The sequence below is a fragment of the Vipera ursinii genome, assembly GCF_947247035.1.
Source record: "Vipera ursinii genome assembly, chromosome: 5".
Taxonomy (NCBI): Eukaryota; Metazoa; Chordata; class Lepidosauria; order Squamata; family Viperidae; genus Vipera; species Vipera ursinii.
The window spans coordinates 24094766-24115506 of NC_139518.1; the positions used below are offsets into that span (position 1 = coordinate 24094766).

At 39.3% G+C, this 20741-nt stretch overlaps 1 protein-coding gene across 6 annotated transcripts in view; it reads right to left on the bottom strand.

Moving 5' to 3' along the window:
* MME (membrane metalloendopeptidase) overlaps nucleotides 1–20741 on the bottom strand; it is a 124262-nt gene that overhangs the window by 49853 nt on the left and 53668 nt on the right. For 5 of the 6 annotated variants that reach the window (XM_083363650.1, XM_083363649.1, XM_083363653.1 and 2 more), the window contains exons 2-3: nucleotides 5509–5678; nucleotides 2626–2661 (exon numbers count right to left, since the gene is read on the bottom strand). In XM_083363650.1, the coding sequence (XP_083219776.1) occupies nucleotides 2626–2661; nucleotides 5509–5668 (196 nt within the window). In that variant the 5' untranslated portion in view covers nucleotides 5669–5678. Of the gene's footprint in view, nucleotides 1–2625; nucleotides 2662–5508; nucleotides 5679–18716; nucleotides 18946–20741 lie in introns of all 6 variants that reach the window. The other variant, XM_083363651.1, reaches the window with a different exon arrangement.

Genomic DNA, 20741 nt, shown 5'->3' on the forward strand with positions numbered 1-20741 from the left:
GAATTCCCAGAGAATGGAATCTGACACAAATCTGTTATATCAAGAGTGGTTAAAGAGCCATGCTAGAATTCAGAAGACTGTGAGCTCTAATTCTGCCTTAGGCATGAGAATTGACTGGGCGACCTTGGCCCAGTCTCTCTTTCTCAGCCCAACCCACCTCACAGGATTGTTGTTGGAGGGAAAACAGGAGGAGAGAGGAGTATTAGGTATGTTTGCTATCTTGAGTTATTTATAAAAATAATAAAGGTGAGATAAAAATAAAATAAATATATAAACATCTGTTTATACCACTGCAAATAGTTAATTCGTTTAAAACATCCAGTAAATGATGGTTGTGCAAGGAAAGTATGTTAGTCAGCACTTTTTTCAATATAAGAAAGTCCAGTTTCCTTAATGTACCTCAAGAAAATGATTCAGCAACTAAAAAGTATTTTGATTAAGTAAGCTTAGGATTCTGCTCTAGGTTAATTGGTCTTGGGCAGTAAAACATCTTTTATTAACTAGAAACTTTGAAAAACAAATATTAATTTAATTATTAAACATTGATCTTGATAAGTGAACATTTTTTAATAAATAGCATGCAAGACACTACAGGAGTCAATTGTGCTATTCAGATAATATTTGACCTTCATATTATCTCTGTTCCTACATATCAGAATTCTGTGCAATCCACAACACTATAAAATGTGCAGTGAAAGTTTTAAGGAAAAGTCAGTATCATGTACTTGACTGCATTCACACTAGTGCTTATCCCTGTTACTTAATTAACTCACATTCTGGGTTGCATAATACAATGAATCTTAAAGTAAACAACTTGGCTGGTTCATATTCTGTGTCATAATCCCTCCTCCCCACAATTAACACCAACAAAGTTTCAAACATTGTAATCTAGACAACTAAGTCTTTAACTGTCCTGGTTCAATGCAGTACATGAACTCAGCCATTAGGATAAAAAAAAACACCTCACCAGTCTTGTAATTTTTTCTCTTGTTAATTTCTGTCTCTTACCAAGAATTCTGACAATATATTTTTAAATATTTCAAAAGTTAATGTGCTGTGTCCTGGTGAATTCCCATCTCCATTCCCACCCCATCTCCTTGCCATGCCTGTCAGGGCAGAAAAGATAACATAGAAAAGAAACAGTTGACTATCTGTCTAAAGGTATTCACGCAAATTTAAAACTGCTCATTATGTTGGACAGGTGAGAGGACAAAAGACTTCAATTGGGTCAGCTATACAAAGGAAATCTTTGACCTTTGTGTTCATTTGCTTTTTAGCACTGGTGATTGTAGTCTTTATCTGCTGATGATTTGCCACTATTTTCTTTCTCTTTCAGAGCTTATCCCTGACAATCATGTGGCATATGACATCTTGGCAAGATGTAGTTGATTAGACCAGGGTCATCTGCACTCAATTGAAGTCCTGTCCTGTTTTTATGCATTTTTTTTGTACATTTGTAGCTGCCATCTTGGTTTTTTTCAGCTCTCCCCCACTCCCATGGATGCTTCTGAAGCAGCCTTGTATACATCACTGAGAATGCACAAAACTAAAGGTATTGCTTTCAATCTAAATGGAGGTGGGAAGAAAAGGTCTTAGTTATCAATACAACTAACAACATGTTTCTTATCACACTGCAGTAGGTTCATCAACTGGTTTTGCTCATGCTTTTGAAGTGCAGCAAGAAAGTGAGCCCTAGCATAATTAACTTTGCACTGGGAACACATTTCTACTATGCCTTCATAAAAGGTAAATATGTCCCTTTTGTAGGATCTCTGACAAACTGCTAAAACATAGATATTCTTCTGAGCTTTTCAAAGCTTTAATGAACACTGCCCCTTTTCAATTTAGCCATCTTACCGACTTGTTTTCAAAATTATTTGCATGACTATACACAATTAGGATTAGCACAATGATCAGCACAGTTACTGTGTTTTAAGAGTTATTTTAATAAGCTAATAAGCAGAGCAAAACTACAAGCCTTCTTCTCCTTCCCTATGAAATGATATGTAATAATTTTCAGACAAGAAAAGGAAAACCTTGGCATCTGGAGATTCAGAGATTGATTCAATCAGCATGGTTACGTCTATGGCTATGCCATTAAGGCAGCATCTCATGTTACATATTCTCATTAACAAACAAACCACCACATTTTGAATCACTAGGCCCACTTCCCTTAACCTTAGGCATTTTACAGAGATATTTCATGGGATGACCAAGACTGTTTGAGGGAAATTTATTAATATCTCATCACAAGGCTCTGTATTTGCAGAGGTCCGTTAATTTTAGGAGTAATACAATGCCTGATGTTGTACAGCTACGGGTGATTCCATTATTGCGTTTGCTTTTAATTAAAGGAATAGAACCTCACAATTCTGGATTTGTGATAAATATATCTTTCTTGAGTTCGCTTACCTGCAGTTACTTTCTTCAGTTTCCACTGTGGTATTGTATTGTTACATCTCTGAATTTCAAAAGCAGATTGTCATACAGAGTGGAAGTGTAACACAGAGGTACAATTCAAGAGACACAAACACAAAAAAACTGGCTCATGTCTGTGGGATACATTATTTTCAGAAAATCCTTATTAATGTAGTAAAAGAAATGGAGACATTCTATCTAACTTACCTGATTTTATACAGTCCGAAGTTTTACAAATACCATCTGGGGGGAAAAAAAGATGGATTAGGATGTTAATTCTTTTATCAAAACACATTAACATCATTGTGCTTAAAATTTTGAGACTCATCCCTAATAGATGTAAACTAAATGTGTCTATTTATATAATGCAGTCATCTGCTTCTTTAAGACATTTGGGCTTGTACTAGTACTAGGTCACTATTCTGACAGCAAAGAATTAAAATAGAAGCTTCATCAATATAAAATAAGTATGCCAAAATTAGGACAGGAGAAAGTGAAGTTCTCAGGATACATGTGTGCAAAGCTATTGCTTGAGAGGGGAAAGACTTGTTTTTTTTATCATGTCTGCACCTGACTTGAGGAAGGAAACATGCTAGACCAAAAACTAAAAGTGTGTATGGAAGAAGGGTTGAAATTGGTTTGAGGACAAAACAATTATTGAGAGTTGACAATCCTTTTGATTGTCCATTGTTAGATTTGGGGTCAGAAAAAAATATGGATAATTTTTCCACTTCAAGACTTTCAATGAGAAGTGGTATACAAATGTTTTAAATCTATGGCATTTGTTCTGAGGAAGCAATATTTTTCCAACAATTTCAGGATTCCTTTTATTAATGATGACAGCACTACTATTGGAAAAGCCAAGTGAGAGGCTTTCTTTCATTATGGTCTTCCCTTCTCACTACTTCCTACTGAAAGCCATTATGATTGGAAATTTTAACATTTGGATTAAGGTCCCTTATGCAGCAAGACAGATTATTACAAATATGGATTGTTATACCTCTCTGAGACAAAAAGACGCCCAAAATAGACATGTTTGGAGCATGGGTGGAAGTGTGTGGCTAACCCTATATTCACTGATGTTTTAGGACTGTTTGGGGAACTAAAATCCCATCTACCTATCTACAGAAAGAGCTTTGAGATTCAGCTATCCCATCTACCTATCTACAGAAAGAGATTTGAGGTTCAGCTGCCAGATCTGGGCTGAAAATAATCCAGTTGACCACTTGGTAGGAGCTTGCTGGTGTCTTTCTGACCTTAATGGTCATCTGCATTTTTTCAGTCCACATAGACAAGCTTAATCTAAGGACAAGTAAGTGATGAGATATGACAAGAAATTGGAACTGCTGATATTTGTTTCCATCTGTGTGTGTTTTCAGATGACAAGGAAGAAATATTTCATTTCTGAGTTATGGTAGCACAAGCAATTTACATGAAAAGGGAACTGAAAATGTCTTAGGTGAACATCCTTTCTGTAATGTAACTATTAGAAAAAAAATAAGACTCAAACTCTTTTCTGCCATCCAACCACTTTAATGTAATGCATATTCTTAAACTTCACCAAATTATGAAAAAGACTTCATTATTTGGACCTAAAGATAATCTAATTATTGCTAGAAGATAGAAAGAAGAATTAAAATGCTAAAATAGATATGATATATGTCTTCTAAACAGATTTTAAAGCTGCAGAAAGGAAATATTTTTGCCATAGTGAAAAGGAAATGACTAACAGAATTTGAATTAAGTGTGTTAAGCATGTTATTTTTTTAAATGGCTGGAGGATTTTTTTTCTGAAGAAATAATTTAGTATTGAATTTGAATATAAAATAATTGCAGCAAATACTCCTTACTAGTGAGTGGTAAAATATCACATCTTCTGTTACAAAAAGACTAGAAAGTAGCCCCAGAAATATAGATAATTCAGGGTTATTCTCTCCACCACCCAGAGGGAAGGGACAAAGCCAGTGGAAAACAATAGGCATTCCTTGAGAGATAAATGTTAGGCAAGAAATGAATAAGGAGACAAAGAAAGAGAACAAGTTTGGAAAGAGTTCTGTTTAGAGGTCAGATACTTTCTCTAGGTGTCTGAAATGCATTTTTAGTATTTACCTTCATGTTGCTACTCTGTTCAACCTATCTTGTTAGTAAATAAAACTCAAATATTAAAAAATGCCAATTCACCTTTAATTAGCATTTTCCAGTGGCAAGCAATATAGATAGGTGGAGCACTCCTCTACATTTTTAACACTCAAAGAAGGCAGGGGAGGAGAAAACTAGTGTTATGTTTGCAAATATTCTTTAAAATATAATTGCAATATTTATTACCCATCCATCCTTTTTTCTGCAGAGTTCATGGCTCTTCGGGGGGGAGGGGAATGATCTCCATTTTACAATATTGCCACAACAGCAGTCTTGTGTCTTTGGTTTGATACAGAATGACTAGCCCAAACATGGGAATTAGAGTGTGACATATTCATTATATAACTATATTCACTATATTACATTGGCTCTCTACTTGATGATGGAATACTGCTTAGTTGTCTTTGAGATGCCCGACTCAAATAAAGATCTATCAATCAGAAAGTTTTATTAATAAAAATGACGACATAGATTTTAAGATTTAAATATTAAAAAGACACTTATTTTATATACTGTAATTGTTAGATTCATATTTTGTTTTTTTCTCCAACAATTCAAACATGCCTACAGAAGATTTCTCTTCATTTATTCACACAACAGCAAACTTTTGATGTAGGTTGGGCTAGGAAAGAATGATCGTTCCAAAGTCACTCAGTTAGTTTCTATATGTATGGTTGGACTTGATCTTGAGTATTATTGGTTCTAGTCCTACACTTTAGCCATTAACCATACTACACCACAACAGAATATTGAACTATTTTCTAGTTTAGTAGCTAAAATTTAAACAGTTTTATAGCTCGATCATTCCAATCAAATTGTTCCGCCTGGGATATTGTAATCAAATCTGTTTCTAAAAAATTATATTCATTGATATTTTCTCTCTGTTCTTATAATATAATATTTAAATTTTTGTTACTGACATTTTAAGTTTAGGGAGCGGTTCCTACTTACCATCATAGGTTGCATACAGAATGATCATGGTGATAGCCACTATAGCAAGAAGCAGAACCACAGCAGCAAGTCCTATTTCCAGTGGACTCCAGCGCAATTTTCTCTTTGGTTTTGGGGAATTCATTTCAGTTATATCCATCTGACTTTCTGACTTAGCCATAACCTAGAGTCTGGCAAGAAAAAGAAGACAAAACCCAGTGACTGAAAGGGTAGAAGAATGGAAATCTTTAGTTCCTCTTAGTCACTTTTTTCCTAATGAGGAACAGAAAATGCTGGTTTGTTTTTTTTAAAAAGAACCATTCAACATAATAAGTTGAGGTATTTTTACTACTTACAACCCACAGAATAATGGTGCTCTTACACACATAGAGAGTAAGGCTAAAAAGGGATTAAAAACAAATATCAGCTTGCTTTTATTGCCCACATATCTGTTTTATTGTAGTCTAGTGGTACAAGAGATCACAGGTAAATGAAATGCAGTTCTGTTTGAATAAAAATTAACTTAACCTTTCAATCTTTGATCCTTTGCCAATGGATAAAAGTGTTTTATTTTGCCTCAGCAATTTTCAGATCCATTTACAAATTATTATCAAAGTTTTTAATTTACTTTTTATATGTTATCTTTATTATAGAGTTTTTAAAAGGTAAATAAAAGTAATACAAAATAATGCAAAATAATAAAAGAAAAGAAAAAGAAATCAAAGAGAAAGCTAAAAGTGTCAAAAAGAAAGGAAAATAAAAGGAAAATAGAAAAGAAAGAACAAAGATACAGAAGTACATACTGATCTTCTTTAAAGCAATAATAATAATAATAATAATAATAATAATAATAATAATAATAATAATAATAATAATGTTGGAAGGGACCTTGGAGTTCATCTAGTCCAACCCCCTGCTCAGACAGGAAACCCTATACCATTTCAGACAAATGGCTGTCCAGTCTCTTCTTAAAAACTTCCAGTGTTGGAGCATTCACTGTTTCTGGAGGAAGGTTGTTCCACTGGTTAATTGTTCTAATAGTCAGGAAGTTTCTCCTTAGTTCCAGGTTGCTTCTCTCCTTGATTAGTTTCCATCTGTTGCTTCTTGACCTGCCTTCAGGCACTTTGGAGAATATCTTGGCTCCTTCTTCTTTGTGGCAGCCCCTGAGACATTGGAACACTGCTATCATGTCACCCCTCACCCTTCTCTTCATTAAACTAGAATACCCAATTCCAGCAACCGTTCCTTATATTTATTTTTATTTATTTTTATTACATTTATATCCTGCCCTTCTCCGAAGACTCAGGGCGGCTTACAAGCTTAGCAGTAGCCTTCATTCTATGTATATGCCTGCTTGTTAGGGCTTTCACACCCCCCCCCAAGCGGCATTATTACAAAGTCAGCTTAATTGCCCCCAACAATCTGGGTCCTCATTTTACCTACCTCGGAAGGATGGAAGGCTGAGTCAACCTTGAGCCTGGTGGGATGCGAACCTGCACTAATTGCAGGCAGCTGGTGTTACTTAAGGAGGCATTAGCCCACTGCTCCACCAAGGCTCTATGTTTTAGCCTCCAGTCCCCTAATCATCTTTGTTGCTCTTCTCTGTATCCTTTCTAGAGTCGCAACATCTTTTTTACATTGTGATGACCAAAATTGGATGCAGTATTCCAAGTGTGGCCTTACCAAGGCATTGTAAAGTGGTATTAATACTTCAAATTATCTTGATTCTATCCCTCTGTTAATGCAGCCTAGCACTGTGTTGGCTTTTTTGGCAGCTGCAGTACATTGCTGGCTCATATTGCCGGCGTTAACTTCCCTCCGCCCTGTGCGTTCCCACAGAGAGGGCCTCCTCAGGGTGCCTCCAGTCAGAGAATGTCGGCTGGTGGCCCCCGGGGGGAGGGCCTTCTCTGTGGGCGCTCCGGCTTTATGGAACCAGCTGCCGGTTGAGCTCCGGATGGCACCGGACCTTCGCTCCTTCCGACGCAGTCTGAAGACCCATTTATTTGAACAAGCTGGCCTGGCCTGATGGGGGATGTTAGGTTTTTAAAGGGGTTTTTTATATTGTTATTGTCTTTATCTGGGCTATTATTTAATCCTTTTTAATTTTTGTATTCTCTATTTATATGTGCCCTGTTCACCGCCCTGAGTCCTTCGGGAGAAGGGCGGTATATAAATATAATAAAATAAAAAATAAATAAATAAAATAAATATTTAAGTGATTGTCCACTAGGACTCCGAGATCCCTCTCACAGTTACTACTATTGAGCAAGATATCACCTATACTGTACCTTTCTATTTGGTTTTTCTGGCCTAAATGTAGAACCTTACTTTTTTCAACATTGAATTTCATTTTGTTTGATAGCGCCCAGTGTTCAAGTCTGTCCAGATCCTCCTGTATCATAAGCCTGTCTTCTGGAGTGTTGGCTATTCCTGCCAGCTTGGTGTTGTCTGCAAATTTGATGAGTTCCCCATCTATCCCCTTGTCTAAATTGTTGATGAAGATGTTGGAGCACTGGGCCCAGAACAGAACCCTGGGGCACCACACTACACACTTCCCTCCATGTTGATGCGGTTCCATTGAGGACGACATGCTGAGTACAGCCGGTCAGCCAGCTACGAATCCGATTATCTGGACCCGTACCAATTGGGCTTCAGGCCCGGACACAGCACGGAGACGGCATTGGTCGCACTGGTGAATGATCTCTGGAGGGCTAGGGACAGGGGTTGCTCCTCTGTCCTGGTCCTATTAGATCTCTCAGCGGCGTTCGATACCATCGACCATGGTATCCTACTGTGGCGTCTCAGGGGGTTGGGAGTGGGAGGCACCGTTCTACGGTGGTTCTCCTCCTACCTCCAGGGCCGCTCGCAGTCGGTGTTGACAGGAGGGCAGAGATCCGCCCCGAGGTCTCTCATTTGTGGAGTTCCTCAGGGGTCGGTTCTCTCGCCTCTCCTGTTCAACATCTATATGAGGCCGCTCGGCGAGATCATTCGTGGTTTTGGGGTGGGGTATCATCAGTACGCTGATGATACCCAACTTTTTCTTTCCACCCCAAACCAACCCAGTGATGCCCTCTCCGTGATGTCCCGGTGCCTGGAGGCGGTTCAGGTCTGGATGGGGAGAAACAGGCTTCGTCTCAATCCCGCCAAGACTGAGTGGCTGTGCATATCGGCATCTCGGGTTAACCACGTTGTTCCATCCTTAATGATGGGGGGTGAGGTGTTACCCCCCGTCGATAGGGCTCGCAACTTGGGCGTCCTCCTGGATTCACGGCTCAATTTCGAAGACCATATAGGAGCCGTGACCAGGGGGGCTTTTGCTCAGGTTCGCCTGGTGCGCCAGTTGCGTCCCTATCTGGACCGAGACGCCCTACGCACAGTTACTCACGCGCTTGTGACCTCCCGTCTGGACTACTGTAACGCTCTCTACATGGGGCTGCCCTTGAAGACCACTCGGAGGCTTCAACTGGTGCAGAATGCGGCCGCGCGAGTTGTAATGGGGGTTTCCCGATACTCCCATGTAACACCTCTACTCCGTGAGCTGCATTGGCTTCCGGTTGCCCTCCGGGTGAAATTCAAGGTGCTGGTTATCACCTATAAAGCCCTACATGGCCTGGGTCCGGGATATCTGAGGGAACACCTGCTGCCGGCATCAAACGCCCTTCGCCCAGTGCGCTCCCACAGGGAGGGTCTTCTCAGGGTCCCGCCGGTAAGAGATTGCCGGCGGGTGACACCCAGGGATAGGGCCTTCTCGGTGGGAGCGCCTGCCCTCTGGAACCAGCTGCCGGTGGAGCTGAGAACTGCCCCCGACCTCCGATCATTCCGCCGGGGCCTGAAGACCTGGCTCTTCGAGCTCTCGGGCCCAGACTGAGGAGAAATTTTTAATTTGGGGTTCTTTTTAATTGAGTACAGGGTCAATTTAATATTTTTTAATTTGGTTCTTAATTTTTGTATTTTGGATTTTTAATTCCCTGTAAACCGCCCTGAGTCCTCAGGGAATAGGGCGGTATATAAATATAGCTAAATAAATAAATAAATAAAATCTGGTGGTGATGCTGTCTATCTTATCAAGTAGTAGGTTGTGATCTACTTTATCAAACGCCTTACTGAAGTTCAAGTAAATTATATCTACAGCATTCCTCTGGTCCACTAATTTTGTCATTTGGTCAAAGAATGCAATAAGATTTGTCTGGCATGATCTGTTTTTGATAAACCAATGTTAGCTGTTAGTAATGAGTTTGTTTGTTTAGTGGTTCTGAGATCATATCTGCCAGTTCCTTGAGAACCTTGGGGTATAATCCATCTGGTCCTGATGATTTGAACTCGTTTAGGCTGGACAGGTGCTCAATTACCATTTTCTTGCCCATCTTAACTTATATTTCTATTCTGTTTTTTATGGCACTGTTTTTGATAGGTTGGTCTGTTTTTCCCTTTGTGTAAAGACAGATGCAAAAAATGAGTTAAATAGTTCTGCTTTCTCCCTGTTGCTTGTCACCTTCTTGCCACTTTCCCCCACTAATGGACCAATCATTTCCTTAACTTTTTTCTTGTTTTTTACATGTTGAAAGAAGCTTTTTTTGTCATTTTGAGCCTTAGCTTTCCTCACTTCATCTTTACAGGCTCAGGCTATTTGCTGATATTCTGACTTAGTTATGTGCTTCTCTTTCCACTTTTTATACTTGTCCTTTTTATCTTTCAATTTATCAGAGAGTTCTTTATGTAGCCATGCTGGTTTCTTTTGAGAGCTGTTATTTCTTCTTTGTTGGTATTGTGCTAGACTGGGCTTTTATTATCTCACTTTTCAAAATTTCCCAAGCTTCTTGAGTTGTTTTCCCCTTAATCCCTCTCTAGGTTTATTGAAATTAGCTCTTTTAAAGTCCAAGACTCTAGTTTGACTGTGTTCTATTGCTTGTGCTTCCATAATGTTGAATTCCAATATTGCATGATCACTTCCCCCCAAGATTCCTGTGGCTTCAACACCTTCTATCATTTCATCTCTGTTAGTGAGAATTAGATCCAATATGACTAATCCCCTAGTTTCCTTCTCTACTTTTTGGGAGACAAAGTTGTCTGCTAGGTTTGTCAGGAATCTGTTTGATCTTCCACTTGGTGCAGAGTTTGTCTCCTAGTTGATGTCAGGGTAATTAAAGTCCCCCATTACTATTGTGATGTGCTTCCTACATACCTTAGTTAGTTGACTAGCAAAAAGTTCATCTATTTCCTGTTAGGTTGGGTGGCCTATAGTATACACCTATGACAATGTCATTTTCCCCCTTTTATATTGACTCAAATGCATTCAAGACAGTTTTCATCATTGTTGTTTATAAGTATATAAATTTACCTTTTACTCTATGGTCACTACATATTCTAATAATCAAAACCAACAACCACAAATTCATTTTTTTCTGTTTCATGTGAAAAATCTATAAGAGATTTCTAAGCAGCAATAAATGTAGATACTGTTTTTTCTCTGATCAAATAAATTTTAGCCATCATCTTTACCAACCTTTCCTGCAGTATATTGTAGCTAGTCCTGAATCTTTATGTATACAATGATCTTCCTGAACTTTTCATGTATTAAAAAAAAAGTTCCATGACTTTTTTCCAGCTGTTTATCCATCAGTCCCAAAAAAACCCTCTGGTTTCAATTGTATATTAATTTTTAAAAATCTGTGAATCAGTATGTATATTTGAATCCAGAATCTTCTAGCTTTTTTTACACATCCACCAAACCTGATAAGAAGCCCCTTCTTCTTTTCAACATAAATTTGGAGTATACCTTCTAGACAATTTCTCTGGTAACATATAGCAATGGTACATTACTGAATAAAAATACTCTTTAAAATTACAACATAGTGTAAATTTCAGTCCTTTCAGCTACATTTTTCTCATTGTTCAATTTTATATATTATTTTAAAGTGGAATAAATTTTAACCCACTTTATCAGTCAATCTTTCATTTGTTTTTTCTTCTGTTTCAAATTTCAGTAAGTTTATACATTTTAGCATTTACATATTTATCATGTGTCCACAATTCTGTTTCTAACTCAGTCTTACAATGTTCAACACTATGAATTCTTTTGTCCACTTTATTTATTTATAAAATTTATAGGCCACCCATCTTACCTCAAGGTAACTCTGGGGAGCTTTAAATCTTGAATCTTTCTGAGTGTAAACAAGGGAACTATTGATAACTATATCTCTGTGCCTCTGATTCTTATCTTTAATTTATTTTATATTTCCGTTGACAACAATCTAGTATTTCAAAATGTTCTTAACTTATTACTCTACTGGTATCCAACCATCTCAGTAGGTTAGGGTTAGAGTTAATTTAATTTAATTTAATTTATTAATATTTCTATACCGCCCTTCTCCCGAAGGACTCAGGGCGGTGTACAGGGCAAGAATAAAAGACAAAGCTACAAAAATTAAAAAGTAATTAAATACATGCCCATAAAAAACAATAAGTACATTAATAAAACCCCAATAAAATGATAATAAAAACCCCACCAATCCCCCCTCAGGCCAGGCCGGCTTGTTCGAACAGGTATGTTTTCAGATCGCGGCGAAAGGAGCGAAGATTGGGCGCCATCCGGAGCTCAACCGGTAACTGGTTCCATAGCTCCATAGCAGGCAAATAGGAAGCCTGCTTCAGACTTGAGAGTTAACCAGGAAGAGGTTTGGTTAATATTTGGATGGGAGACCTCAAAGAAATATCGGAGCTGTAGGTTAAATTGGAAGTAAAACAAATGAATAAAAAATCCTGAAAGAAAGCAGTGGTATCCTATTTCCACGTTGCTGCCAAGAAAATATCAAAATAACTTGCCAGGAGTTGAGCTCAATTTGAAGGAAACTTTCTTTTAACTTCAAAGAGAAAAAAAAAGAAACTCCCTTGGGTATAAGATATAGATTTGAAGCTGTAAAGCTCAGTGAAGATGTTGATTTTATTTGTAGCAGCTGAGAACAAGAAGAATCTGTGCTAAGAAAGGAGATGGCAAATTTGACAGCCAACCTTGTAATGCCTTTATATCAATCTATGGCTTAGCCCTAAGGGAAATTCTGATTATTTTTTTGGATATCCTATTTGAAAAAATATATAGCAGATCTGGACAAAGCACAGAAGAGTGCAAACAAAATTATTGAGGCCCCAAGCATTATCCTTGCAAGTAAAGGCTAGAATTTTTGAAACTCTTTATTTTGGAACAAAAGTGAGATGTTATCAAAGTATATAGAACTATGTACAACAGTGTCAAAGTGTATAGAAATATATATGTGGCAGAGAAAATAATAGGGAGAAGTTTGTTCTCTCTATGATTCAGTATACTAGGACTAATTTAGAACAGAGAACAGAAAGCATTTGTTTTTTTACAAAATGCAGAATTCATTACCAGGTGATAACTTGGTGACCATCAACTTGGATGGCATTAAAAGAGGACTGCATAAATTCATAAAGGACAAGTCTGCTAAGGCTATCTTGAAAAATTAAAGTGTTCTCAGATTGGAGAAACAGTCTTCTAAATTTCATTTGTAGGGTTTTAGCCATAGTAAAGGGATATTTCTTCACTTTTTCCTTGCAAGTTTTTCAGAAGCATTTGTTGAGCTATCTGGCCTAATATGAGCCTTGGTATCACCCATCAGAGCTATTCATATTTTTTATGACATCTCCCCCCAAAAATAGACATAGTCAAACTAAATCAAGATCTGTGTTGAAAATGGCTAAGGAACAATAGTGCTAGAATACCGATGACATGTATGTCAAAGGTGACACATCACAATAATTTGGGTGACATGCCAGGATTCAACAACATCCAGCAACGTCTCTTCTCAAAAGCACATCCCATTCTCATGCAATATGGAGATACCGAGGCAGCATGAGAATGGGCTCTGCTCTCATATGGGCCTCTGGAGCCTCCAAAAATCATGCAAAAATGGAGCATGTTTTTGTGAAATTTTTAGAGGCTGCAAAGCCCTCAGAAAACCATTCTCTCCAAAGCCGCTTGAAGAACAAAGGCTTCATGCAGCTTGGAGCAACCTCAGGTAGGTCACAAGGATCTGTCAACAGAAAGAAGACCTGAAGGTAAGCGGTTTGTGTCAGATCCTGGGGATTGCTGGGCCATGGGAGCAACCACACTGGTCCTGGTCCTCAAGTTTTATGTTTCTTGGAGAACAATGCAAGATGACCTTTTTGATTGGTGGCAGTGGCACTAGGACTGAAGATAAGGCTTGGGCCTCTACTTCAGGCCCAGCATTGGCCCTGCTGCAAAATGTTGCTATTTAGGGTAGTTGATGTGGCAGGGGAAGCGGGGAGATAGACAATTATTTCTCCTTTGTTTGGGTGGAAAGGACATACCAGCAAAGTGAAGTTAGGCATTTTCTCACATTTTGACATGCTGAGCCCAAAAGATTTGCCATCACTGACCTAGATGATTTATTCTATGACTCAGAATAAGACTGGTGGTATGTTGTCATATTCCCACCTTATGGCCCCTTAAAATTTGTATCCTTTCCTTTCCTTTCCTTTCCTTTCCTTTCCTTTCCTTTCCTTTCCTTTCCTTTCCTTTCCTTTCCTTTCCTTTCCTTTCCTTTCCTTTCCTTTCCTTTCCTTTCCTTTCCTTTCCTTTCCTTTCCTTTCCTTTCCTTCTTTCCTTTCCTTTCCTTCTTTCCTTTCCTTTCCTTTCCGGGTTTGGATGGGGAGAAACAGGCTTTGTCTCAATCCTGCCAAGACTGAGTGGCTGTGCATACCGGCATCTCGGGTTAACCAGTTTGTTCCATCATTAATTATGGGGGGGTGAGGTGTTACCCCCCGTTGATAGGACTCGCAACTTGGGCGTCCTCCTGGATTCACGGCTCAGTTTTGAAGATCATATAGGAGCCGTGGCCAGGGGGGCTTTTGCCCAGGTTCACCTGGTGCGCCAGTTCCAGCCCTATCTGGACCGAGATGCCCTACGCACAGTCACCCATGCACTCGTGACCTCCCGGCTAGACTACTGCAACACTCTCTACATGGGGCTGCCCTTGAGGACCACTCGGAGGCTTCAGCTGGTGCAGAAAGCAGCCGCGCAAGTTGTGATGGGAGTTTCCCGAAACTCCCATGTAATGCCTCTTCTCCGTGAGCTGCATTGGCTTCCAGTTGCCCTCCGGGTGAGATTCAAGGTGCTGGTGATGACCTATAAAGCCCTAAATGGCTTGGGTCCAGATTATTTGAGGGAACACCATTGTCCTGTGCGCTCCCACAGGGAGAGCCTTCTTAGGGTACCGCCAGTGAAGGACTGCCAGGACTGTGGGTGCGCCTGCCCTTTGGAACCAACTTCCGCCGGGACCTTAAAACTTGGCTCTTTGAGCTGTCTGGCCTAGACTGAGGGGTTTTTAATTGGGTTTTAAAGTTTTAATTTTTGGGCTTAAATTTAATTACTTGTTTTAAATTTATTTTAACTTTTGTATTGTATGGTTTTAATTGCCCTGTAAACTGCCCTGAGTCCTACGGGAATAGGGCGGTATAGAAGTCAAAATAATAAATAAATAAATAATGTTTTCTTGAAATTTGGAATAAAACTACGGTAATCAAGATAGCATGAAATCTATCAGAGATAAGTGGCATAGCATTTAAAGTTTCAGACTGCAACCTTGATTTTGAACTATACTGGGAGACTCTGAGATTACCCATCCCAAGATATGCAGATGATACCACTCTAATGGCAGAAAGTAAAGAGGAACTAAAGAGCCTCTTGTTGCGAGTGAAGAAGGAGAGTGCAAAAATTGGGCTGAAACTAAACATTAAGAAAACTAAGATCATGGCATCTGGCCCTCTCAATTCCTGGCAAATAGATGGGGAAGAAATGGAGGTAGTGACAGATTTTATTTTCCTGGGCTCCAAGATCACCACAGATGGGGACTGCAGCCACAAAATTAAAAATGCTTGCTCCTGGGGAGGAAAGCAATGGTAAATCTAGACAGCACACTAAAAAGCAGAGACATCACCCTGTCAACCAAAGTGTGTATAGTCAAGGCTATGGTCTTCCCAGTTGCAATGTATGGCTGTGAAAGTTGGACCATAAGAAAGGCTGAGTGCCAAAGAATTGAGGCCTTTGAACTCTGGTGCTGAAGAAGACTCCTGCGAGTCCCTTGAACTGCAAGGCGATCAAACCGGTCAGTCCTAGAGGAGATCAACCCTTTAGAAGGCCAGATCCTGAAGTTGAAACTCAAATACTTTGGCCACCTAATGAGAAGGAAGGACTCACTGGAGAAGAGCCTAATGGTGGGAAAGGTTGAGGGCAATAGAAGAAGGGGATGACAGAGAATGAGGTGGCTGGATGGAGTCACTGAAGCAGTAAGTGTGAGCCTAAATGGACTCCAAAAAATGGTAGAGGACAGGAAGGCCTGGAGGAACATTGTCCATGGGGTTGCAATGGGTCGGACATGACTTCACAACTAACAACAACAACAACAATCCGACTATCAACATTTCCTAGCATTCTTGTTAGTTGACCAGATCTTGTGTGGTACATACAAATTGGGCACTGCTCTCCCAAAAGCAAGGACTAAAAGTAATAGTGAAAATTACAGAAAAACAGATTGCAGCTACTGATTATGGAAAATTGATGGTAATCTTCAAGGAATTTCTGATTGTACTATTTCCTAATTTCACATTTCTTCTTAAGGATTTGAGCAGCCACTGGCTAGCCTGGAAAGAAATCACGAGACCATGTAGACTGCAGAGCTTTGCCAGCAGATCTCAAAATGCAAAAATGTGCAATCAATATATGAATTTATACTTCATGTTATTATGCTTTGGAGCTTTATTTGCATACCACCAAATGCAAAAAAATGTGCCCTGAGCCTCCATGTCTCAAGCCAAGAGTCAGAGAAGTGTTTCTTCATTGCTGTTATGTTCTGACAAGCTGTACTTATTAGATGAATCAGCTGCTATTAAATCTTTACGGAGCTCAATTCTGTGGCTGCTCATGCAGACAGATCACAAATTTTTAAATGCTTAAGAATAATTTATCCTACATAATAAAACCATACTGTAATTATGTTGGCTAATTTTCTATCAGATTCACAATCAGTAGAATATTCTATCTATCCTATATATTTGTGTGATCAAAGCATGACAAATGAGAGATGATTGAGTGTTTGGGAACCCAAAACTCAACATTCCAACACTCACAATGTTGTACAATTTGAACTTTCTTGACACACCTGGAATGTTCTGAAAGGAGTAAATTACACACTTTCCACCCCTCATTGTATATATAGCTGAAAACGAGTCTGTAATTCAGTTTGATCTCAGTGGGGATGTGAAACGGTCAGCTTGAATCTTTTTAGTCTGCAATCTTATTTATTGTTTTATTATTATGCTAATTGAATTTGGGTGCTGTCAAATTTTTCTATTTTCCAGTTCTAGGGGGTTTAAGATACAGCTTACAAATACTTTAAATAAATGTAAATCTAAATATTGGGAATAATTGAAAATAAAATACCAGTATCACAATGCAATCACATCTCGAATACTTTTAGATGTGTAAGTTATCAGACCTTAAAAAGATATTACACAGCTGAAACTGGTCCAGAGATTACTCTACAAAATTATAGAGATTGAAGCAAACCCTCTATTAGAGAAGATTAAAATATTTAGGACATTTTAGATCAGGAAAGAAGTGAATAAACACATGACATGTTATATAAAAGTATGCATGGTAAGGATGAATAAGAGAGAGGAATAAAATTTTATCCTCTATCATAGCCTTCAGACTAAAACAGACTAACAACTTCCTCTTTTATTTCATCAAGAAACCAATTGTGTACTTATTTTCCACAAATTCCTTTTTAAAATTTCTCTAACATTTTTACTGAAAACTAAAAGTCTCTCTCTTCTTGCTATTGCCATTCAGAGATTTCTTTCAGCTCTGGGAGATCACATCTGACAGTGCAATAAAACCTGGGTCATTGTCATTCGTTCCTGACCCATCTCCAAACTATGTAAGTGCAAGACATGTGTAAATGTAACACATTTCATTTTTCCAGACAGGAGAATGAAGGAAATTTTAACAATAAATTCTGTTTCACTTAACAGAATGAGAACTAGAAACAAATGAATAATATTTTTTCTATGCATTAAGTACTGTTGTTCCCTTGACTAGTGATATTTTCTTGACTAGTGATTAAGACCTTTTAACTCAGACCCAGATTCTAAGAGCATTGGAATGTTTTCACTGTGTCTTAGTTTAGAAAGTGATTGAGTTAATATCATGTAGACTGATTGGCAAGGTAATATTTAAATTAGAAATGCTAGGATGTGGATGTTTTTAAAATATAGGGCTTCAAATTGCCCTTGTGGCATGTTGGCCAATATGTGCTTAGACTAACCAATACTTTTCTTACTATTAATAACGAATATGATGACATATACATGATTAATATTGGTAACCTATTCTACATCTGCTCCATATTACTAAAAAGTGCTATGTGAAAGTCTCAGCTGACCAAAGCCATGATGGGCAGTGCAGGTCAACATTTATCAACCATCTGATGACATAGAAGACTATGACAGGAAAGGACTACATGATAAAAACCATGAATTAATGAAATAAAAATGGATAAATTGTTTAGCAATAAAACTAAGAAAAAGGGGGAAAGATATAATAAATCTGAATCAGGGTCTGATTTTGTGAAATGGAGTTAATAAATATAAATGCATGAAAGTGAAGATGTAGGTTTAATTGTGCATGAAAAGCTAAAATATATGTCAGAAAGTATGAATGTGTAACATTTATGTTGCTGTGGGAACTTATGAAAATTGAAATTCAAAGTGGTAGTAGTTTTAGGTGCATATTAGGAATTTTACCATAGTTGTATGGTATTATCAGTGCTTTTTTTCTAAAAAAAAAAAAAGGTGCCGGAACTCTGATCTTGGGGGGCGCAGGAGGCAGGGGCAGCGGCACTGCTGCAATCACAGGCATGAGGGGTGTTGGTGGCAGGCTGCCCCTTGGGGCCAGAGCCGGCATGGCTGGTGGTGTGGGAGGGCCAGGTGATGCAGGGCGGGCCAGGTGCTACAGGTGCTACACAGCAGGCCAGGTGCTGCAAAGCGGCCATGTAGGCATACAGGGTGAGGCGACAGTGGCGCAGGTCCAGCACTGGGTAGGGCACCAGCCTGGCTGACACAGGTGAGCATAAGGAAGGCGTGCACATGGACTCCACAGAACCCACCTCCCACTCTTGTCCTCTCTTACTTACCTAGTTGAGATGGTGCAGTTGGGCAGCAGGGAGGGATGCAAAGTTCCTGCCAACTTGCCTTCGCTGCAGACAACTTCCCTGTGCAACATTTGCCACCTGGGTCTTTTGGCGTGCTCAGCAGCAATTCCTATTGGCTTTTGAAAGCCAATAGAGGGAGTAGCACAGCTTCTGCAACAGCTTTTTTTTTCTGTGTGCAAAAAAAAGGTGCTGGAACGCCGTTCTGAGCGTTCTATGAGAAAAAAAGCCCTGATTATTATAATGATGAGTTATTGTAAACAGCTGATTTGAAAACATGTATGGTACTCTGAATAAAAATGATTGAGGAATATCCTTTGAGTGAATGAATAGATAGATGGGAATGATTAAAGATATTGAAAAAGAGATTGGGCCAATTGGATATTTAAGAATCAATGAGAATAGTGGAGTGTTTAGGGAGTACATTGCAAAGGAATGAATATAAATCTAAAAAGTAGATTTATATCTACTTTTGATTGATGTGATTGTATATGATAAAATATTGAGGAAGTTTACAAGCAGGATGAAATATCTGAAATGTGAGACATAATATTTTTGTAGCGATTTGAATGAATCTTACAAAAGGAAAGGAGGTAATAAGTTAAAGTAAAAGGAGAACTACTACAGGAAAAATGAATGGGAAGATGTCATAAAGAAAGAGGATATGGAAATTGCTTAGAAGAGATGGAGAAACAAAACTTTCAGGGTGCCCAGAAGTGTAAGTAATTACACAAGTGGGAAATGTGAAACAGGATGCTTAGTGGAATAATACAGTGAAAGAATCTATGGATACATTGAGAAGCATGATCGTTGCAGAAATTGAGAACATGAGAATAACATTGAGCCATGGTGGCGCAGGGGATAGAATGCAGTATTGCAGCTAACTCAGCCTCCAGCTAGGAGTTTGATCCTGATGGTTCAATGCTGACTCATCCTTCTATCCTTCCAAAGTCATTAAAATGAGGTCCCAGATTGTTGGGGGCAATAGGCTGACATTGTAAACCATTCACAGTAAAGCACTGTAGAGTGGTATATAAGTCTAAGTGCTATTGCAATTGCTATATTATATTTATTTATTTTATTTATTTGATTTGATTTGTATACCGCCCTTCTCCCGAAGGACTCAGGGCGGTGAACAGGGACATAAATACCAAAATACCCAAAATAAAGAAATTAAAAACAAATTAAACCCTAGTGCCCAAATTCAGAAAATAAATTACATTAAAACAATAATTAAAACAAAACCCATCAGACCAGGCCGGCTTGTTCAAACAAATAGGTTTTTAGGTCGCGTCGGAAGGAGCGAAGTTCGGGAGCCATCCGGAGCTAAACCGGTAAACGGTTCCACAGGTCAGGTGCACCCACAGAGAACGCCCTCCCCCTGGGGGTCACCAGATGGCATTCTCCGAACGGCGGCACCCTGAGGAGGCCCTTTCTGTGGGAGCACACTGGGAAGTTGATGCCAGCCGCAGGTGCTCCCTAAGGTACTCCGGACCCATGCCATGTAGGGCTTTGTAGGTCATAACCAGTACCTTGAATCTCACCTGGAAGGCAACCGGAAGCCAATGCAGCTCACGGAGCAGAGGTGTAATATGGGAGTATCGGGAGACCCCCAACACAACTCGCGCGGCTGCATTCTGCACCAGTTGGAGCCTCCAAGTGGTCCACAAGGGCAGCCCCATGTAGACAGCGTTGCAGTAGTCTAACCGAGAGGTCACGAGCGCATGAGTGACTGTATGCAAGGCATCACGGTCTAGATAGGGCCGTAACTGGCACACCAGGCGCACCTGGGCGAAGGCCCCCCTAGTCACAGTTACTATATGATCTTCTAAAGAAACCTGTGAATCTAGGAGAACTCCCAAGTTGTGAGCCCTATCTACAGGGGGTAATAACTCACTCCCCATAGTGAGAGATGGAATGATCTGAGTTTCCTGAGATGCTGGCACGTACAGCCACTCTGTCTTGTCAGGGTTGAGCCGAAGCCTGTTCCTCCCCATCCAGACCCGGACC